Source organism: Orcinus orca, chromosome 6 (genome assembly GCF_937001465.1).
Source record: "Orcinus orca chromosome 6, mOrcOrc1.1, whole genome shotgun sequence".
Taxonomy (NCBI): domain Eukaryota; kingdom Metazoa; phylum Chordata; class Mammalia; order Artiodactyla; family Delphinidae; genus Orcinus; species Orcinus orca.
In genome coordinates, this window is record NC_064564.1 from 86,616,614 (window position 1) to 86,623,807 (window position 7,194).

The following is a 7,194-nucleotide window of genomic DNA, read 5'->3' on the forward strand; positions in this document are numbered from 1 at the left end:
ACCCTTGTTAAAAGTTAAACTTTTTCACTTAACATAATTCTGTGAACACTTTTCCATGTGATGAGATTTCTTCATAAACATTTTAATGGCTAAATATTCCATCATATAGAGAAATCATAATTTACTTATCACTTTCTTTTGTAGGTTTTTTTCTCCCAGATTTTTCACTGTTACAAATAATGCTGAACTTAAATCTTTGTTCGGCTCTCTGATTATGTATTTATGAGATAGATTCCTAGAAGAGAAGTCACTTGTTTAAAGATTACAGGATTTTTGATATATGCAGTCAGTTTCTTTCTAGAGAGCTTGTGGCACCCTTTATAAGGTGCAACCGTGCCTATTTCACTGCTCTTTGGCCTTTGGACAGTGAGAATCATAATTCCTTACATTTGTTTTAGCACTTTCAGTCTGTTTTCTCACGTTTGCACATTTGGATCCACACTCTCCTCTCCTGAAGCCCCCAGGATGTGCTGGTTCCAACCCAAGGAAGCCCAAGTTCCTCAAGCTATACACTCACTCCGGGAAGCCCTGGACAATGGCACAAGCTCCCCGCTCCCCCTTCCCTTTGCCAGCTTTCTTAGGGGAAATGTGCCAGCTTATTTGACAATGCTGAACAAAAAGAACAATCTCTCCCCCTACCCTCCCTGTCCCAACACACAAACATACATACACACCCCCCAAAACTCAACTTGAAAGGTCAACTGCTTATTTTTTTTCTATAAAATGCTTTCATTCATTCTTTGTTTGTTTGTTTTGCGGTACGTGGGCCTCTCACTGCTGTGGCCTCTCCCTGCTGTGGCCTCTCCTGTTGCAGAGCACAGGCTCCGGACACGCAGGCTCAGCGGCCAAGGCTCACGGGCCCAGCCGCTCCGCGGCATGTGGGATCTTCCCAAACCGGGGCACGAACCCGTGTCCCCTGCATCGGCAGGCGGACTCTCAACCACTGCGCCACCAGGGAAGCCCCTCATTCATTCTTAAGATAGCAAGTACAGGCATTTATAAAATTTTGTTATTTTTATGGGAGGAAAAAAACTAATTTTCAACACTTAAAAGTGAAAAGTATAATAGCTCTCATTCTAAAAAGCATTCAACTTATATGTCATAAGCTTTTCATCTTTAAAAAATATTTTTACTATGTCATGTTATTTACAATCATAAGCATAAATGGGTTCCAATTTGCCTCATCAGAACTCTTTGTTATTGGATAGTTTAATCTCAGTTAAAGCCAAGCTAATGCTAACCCTTACCTGAGGAGCAGATTAATGATGATTAGTGGTGGGGAGGTGCCACTTGGAGGGAAGGATCATGTGAAGATCTCTGAACACCGGAGATCTGTAGTGTGGGACTTCAGACTCCACCCCTACTCCCCCATGGATTGAACAGTTCTGCCTCAGGACTCTGGGGCGTTAATCAGTTAATTTGTCCCAGATAATCAAGGGATGTCTTATATATGGGAACAGATTATCTGATATTTTTTGAAACTTTATGAACTGAGTCAATGTGAAGTGTTCAGAGCTTCTGTCTTGCTTACAACCCAGGACTATTTACTAAACCTTGTTCCCAGCTCTGGTAAGTTAAGATTTAGGAATTTCAGGTACAGTTTTGATTTACAGTGATTTCCAAATCTATCCCAATTTAAGAATAACCTGGGCAGCCTATTAAAAATGCAGATTCCCCTTCCTCACCCCAGGCCTCCTGAGTCAGAATCTCTGGTAGTAGAACCCCAGAATCTGTGTTTTAAGTAAACTCTCCAGGTGATCCACATGTAGCCTTGCACTGAAATTGGTAATGTCGTCAAAACTGAAGCCTTTATTTAAGCTCTTAGTTTTGAAAGTTGAAAGCTAAATAGAAATGCAACACATAGGTTTCCTGATGGTTCTCTCCTCACAGCTCTGTACCTCTTATTTATAGACTAAAAGCACAGACCATCAATCATTTGCCTTGTACAGTTTAAAGACAGTGATATTGGTGGAAACCAAATGTTTTTATCTCCTTTTACACGTATATGAATTAGCAACCTGCACCATACTGGCATTTCCACATATGGAAATTTCTCTTCAAATTAATCTAAAGTTCTTATTTGCACAGCTTATCTTCATTTTAAGAATACTTATAATAATGGCTGCCATTTGCCAACTGCCTGTTATATGCCAAATTAATGTGTTAGGCACTTCATATGTATTATTTCTGCAAGTAAATTGAAACTAAACATTACACATGAGATAATTGAGGCACAGAGAGGTTAAATAAAGAGCCCAGAGTTAACATGACTGAAAAATGCTCAGTGGGACTCCAGCTCAGGTCTGTTTGGCCCCCAAAGGTCAGGTCTGTTTGGCCCTTAGGTCATGTACTTACTATGATACCTTTCTGTGTCCCTGTTGTCTCTGTGATTCATGGGTAATTGCTTGCTTCACTTTGGGCTTATCTGAAGGTTTCTAGAGTTCCTCCCAGAACCCCCCAATTATATACAGTGTTTGAAGTTGGCCTCTTTGTAGCTTTTTTTTTTAATAAGTTTATTTTATTTATTTTTGGCTGCACTGGGTGTTTGTTGCTGCACATGGTCTTTCTATAATTGCGGTGAGCGGGGGCTACTCTTCGTTGCAGTGAGCAGGCTTCTCACTGCGGTGGCTTCTCATGTTGCAGAGCACGGGCTCTAGGCACACGGGCCTCAGTAGCTGTGGCACAAGGGCTCAATAGTTGTGGCTCGCGGGCTCTGGAGCACAGGCTCAGTAGTTGTGGCGCACGGGCTTAGTTGCTCCGCGGCACGTGGGATCTTCCTGGACCTGGGATCGAACCCGTGTCCCCTGCATTGGCAGGTGGATTCTGAACCACTACACCACCAGGGAAGTCCCGAAACCATTCTTATTAAAGATATAGAGCTCATTACCGAGTCCAGTGGCTTCTGCTAACTCAATCCTAGTTGACCTCCCTGTAACATGGAATGCTTTACACTACTTGTCTCTTGGTTTCTGCAGCATCACTCTTTTCAGGACCTCCTGCTGCCACCTACCTTCTATTCCTCAGTCTCCTTTTACTGGGTAACCTTCTTTTGCCTTAAATTTTTGTGTTTCCCAGGATTCTGTCCTCACTTCACTTTTTTTCAAACATTCTCTGCTGAAGCATTCTCATTCTCTCTCATAGCTTCATAAACTACCTTTATTTTGATGACCTTCCCCCCTACCAACTCTAATCTGTATCTGCTGCTTCAGCCATTCTCCTGAGCTCCAGACCTTTGGTCCAGATGCTACCTGGATAGCCCTAAAGTATCTTGCCTGGAAGTCCCTGAATTAATGCATTCTCCATACCTGGTCCCGCTTGCTTCTCTCTTTCCATCTTCCACACATGGACCTTGTCCCCATAGTATGGCCATTTCCTGTCTCCCCATCAAAGTGAAGGGATCTGCCAGCCTTGTCCTGATTGTGCTCTGTAGCACTGTTTCCTCCTGCTTAGTGGTGGTTTTCCTTTATTAGCTCCGTGAGGCCTGTAAAAGGGTATTGAGTGAACAAATTGCATCAAATGAGCCAGTGACAAAGCAGAGAATAGTAACCTTTGGAAAAGAAGAAGCAGTCTCTTTAAAAACTTCTACAACAGCATAGTTTTATATTTTAGTAAATAACATTTGTATTAATTTTCCTTTTTATCAAAAAATGTTGCCCTTAAAGCAGGTGTTGACTTTGTGCGTTTTTTTCTTCCTTTTTACTCCAATGCACATCTAGGTGGTACAGGGTGCTTTTAAAAGGAATCCTGACCAATGGACTGGTGTCCGTGTATGAGCTGGACTATGGCAAGCACGAATTAGTCAACATAAGAAAAGTGCAGCCCCTGGTGGACATGTTCCGAAAGCTGCCGTTTCAAGCAGTCACAGCTCAACTAGCAGGTAACTTCTGGGGAATTTGGACTCATGACACAATAGTAGTATATATTGTCGTTTTGTCCTGGGTACAGAATCATTGGCCTATTGATAATTTTTAATGATCTCTCAAGGTCATGCCCTTCCACTATATCTATTTCTGTTTTTCCATATTCCTTTCTGTCTCTGGTTTCATGTATGAGTATTTTTCTAAAACTGTAATCTTCATACAGGTACAGTATTGCATTCTGCTTTCACACTATTGCTTTTTGGGTGGTTGTTTGATGGTCCTGATAACAATTTTTAATAGCTGCAAAATATTCTGTTTAATCATTGTTTCCCTATTGTTGAACATTTAGGTTGTTTACACTTTTATTGTAGTATTGAGGAAAAAAACCCACAGCTACATATATTAGCCAAAACAAGCAAATGGAAACAATGAGACAAATAACCAACAGGAGAACATTGCGCGATTAAGATTTCATAATTTATTGCAGGAATTATAATGCATCTACGTAATGGACTTTCACAATTATAAAACATTCCTGGCTCGTAGAATATGACCATTTTCATGGCCAAATCAGTTTCCACTTGCATCGCAACTAACAACACACAAGTGTGTGATTTCACCACACTCACACCAGCCTGTTGACTGTCATAAAATCTGAGGAGCTGAGTTAATAGGTGTAGAGTGGTACTTCTTTATGATACTGTCGGATGAGATTTGTTTTATCTTCTGTGAAGGCAGTGCAGATATCTGTGTGCCCTCTACCAGTAGGTAGCATGGGTGCCTAGCTGAAACTCCACCCAGAGAGCTGTCACCGTGAGCAGAGGGTGCGGAGGCCAAGAGGGCTGAGGGGTGCCGACACCTCCAGTTGTCTGGAGGTCCTGCTCTGCTGGGATAGGGCAAGTTATGACCACATGTGCAACCCTCATTCCTCACCCCCCGCTCACCCCATACACTTAGCAGTGGCAGAACTGACTTGATCTCAGAAATGAGAGAAATTATGTATATAAATTCTTCTTATTGACAGCGTTTATTGAAGATATATATATGTAGATAGATAGGTAGAAAGAGAGAGAGAGAGAGATTGCCTTATTTGAAGTATTTTCCAGTTTCTTTGTGTCTCCTACTAGAACTCAAAGGAAACTCCCATGGTAGACAGATATGAACCAAAAATGGCATCTTACACATGGCATGACTACCACTGATCTGCTTTGAACTCAAACTTCTAAATGGTTTCTTCAGAATTAATGGCTACATTTTTCATTCTCACTTTTTAACATTCAGGTTTTTCTAACAACACATTTTGTTAAACATGACAATCAAACGGCCCAGTGAAGGGATCTCCGTGAGGGAGGATCGCATGGCCCCATCATCCCCACCCCGGCTTCGTGGCCACAGTCACTGGTGTTCCCTGGGCAGGGGACTCTACAGCTGCTTCATTTCACTGAATTCGTGCCAGTGCTGGGAGGCTCAGGCTCTGTTACAGTCACTGAAGCAGCAGCTTATAGACAGTTCTAGGCTTCTCTCATGGGAAATTCTTAGTAATCAAAGAATTTAGCCCACTCACTACACCGAAAAGTCTTTTAAATTATATGTGGAACTCCCAGACCTTCATCACTATGGGGCATAATTTATATATCTAATCTAACATATGTGAACTTAATTTATGTTAGTTAATAATACTTCTTGAAAAATACATATTCTTGTCTCAGTTTTGTTTTAAAACCTAATTCAGAATTCTCTAACTTGAGCTCTCAAGTTTAAAAGTCATGGGGATTTAGAAATGCATGGGACTTAAAATTCATCTGGTCCAACCACTTTATTTTACAAGAAGTAAACTGAGGCCTGAGAAATCAACTGGTTTCCTCACGATCATACCATTTGATAGAGGAAGAGCTGGGAATAGTAACTGAGTCTCCAGACTTTCATTCCAGTGCTTTTACCATGGTGATGTATGTAATTTAAAATACTGTTGGGCTTCCCTGGTGGCGCAGTGGTTGAGAGTTCGCCTGCCGATGCAGGGGACACGGGTTCGTGCCCCGGTCCGGGAAGATCCCACATGCCGCGGAGCGGCTGGGCCCGTGAGCCATGGCCGCTGAGCCTGCGCATCCAGAGCCTGTGCTCCGCAACGGGAGAGGCCACAACAGTGAGAGGCCCCCGTACCACAAATAAAATAAAATACTGTTAAGTGTATTAATTCTTCTTCTTCTTCTTTTCTTTTTTTTACTATATCTGGTTCATCAGGGAAAAAAATCTGTAAATAAGAGAAATGTCATTGATATTGATATTTCATTCTCCATCAGTCTATATCTACATATACTTTACGGAAATGGGCAGTCATTATTATAACTTCATTTTATATCACAGGATTAAATCTCAAATGAAATTTGTGTCTGTAAGTGAAGGTTTACAGAAATAACCCCATTCAGAATAGAAAAACTGTAAGCAAGACTGTTGTAAGATTCTTCAGCATCTGTTTTTCAGTTAGGCAAGTCTAAGCTGGTGTGTTTAACTACTTTGGGACTATTTAAATAGTTTTCCATTATAACTGGTCAAAGAAAGGCTCATTTGACCCCTCATTGATCTGCAAACTCCCTTCCTCTTAGGAGTGAAGTGCAGCCAGTGGTCTGAGGAGGCTTCGATGGTGTTTCGAAATCACGTGGAGAAGAAACCTCTGGTGGCATTGGTGCAGACAGTTATAGAAAACACTAACCCTTGGGACCGGAAAGTAGTGGTCTATTTAGTGGACACGGCACTGCCAGACACAGATATCTGGATTCATGATTTTATGTCAGAGTATCTGGTAGAGCTTTCAAAAATCAATTAATCACTGCTTCTGAGACCCTGACAACTAATTCAGATTTTTTTTAGCAATAACAAAATGTAGTAGGCTTTAAAAAAAAAAAATCTTACCTCTGCTACATGGCTCTGACTGCTGTGCGGGATTGAAAAGAATATGTTTGTGTTTGATGAAAGATATTTAACAAGTTTTGTTTTAACAGAGTTGACTTTTCAAAGAGAATTGCACTTGAATTATTACTATAATATTAGAATAAAATGTTTATCAATACAAAAACTGACTATCTTATCATTTCTTATGATCTTAAGGTGAAGAGTTTCCCTTTCTATTCATGTCGTCTTCCTTGTGGTGCTCGGTTCTTCTCCAGTTAGACTGAGAATTCCGTGACTTAACCCTACCCTGGGGTAGTGATGGGTCCCAAAGCAGGTGCTCACCACACCATGTGAAGTCTCTCCGGAGTCTTTAGCCCGTCAGCATTGCTAGTGGTGCTGCTGGAGGAACAGCCCAGGCAAACCAGCACGTCCTGATCACCCCAGA

At 41.5% G+C, this 7,194-nt stretch overlaps 1 protein-coding gene across 3 annotated transcripts in view; it reads left to right on the forward strand.

The window, feature by feature from the left end:
- Positions 1-6,933, forward strand: part of TDRD7 (tudor domain containing 7) — an 89,446-nt gene extending 82,513 nt beyond the window's left edge. For all 3 annotated transcript variants that reach the window (XM_012533659.3, XM_033431160.2, XM_033431161.2), the window contains 2 exons: positions 3,717-3,877; positions 6,464-6,933. In XM_012533659.3, coding sequence (XP_012389113.1) covers positions 3,717-3,877; positions 6,464-6,684 — 382 coding nt within the window. In that variant the 3' untranslated portion in view covers positions 6,685-6,933. The remainder of the gene's footprint in view (positions 1-3,716; positions 3,878-6,463) is intronic.
- Positions 6,934-7,194: the final 261 nt, after the last annotated feature.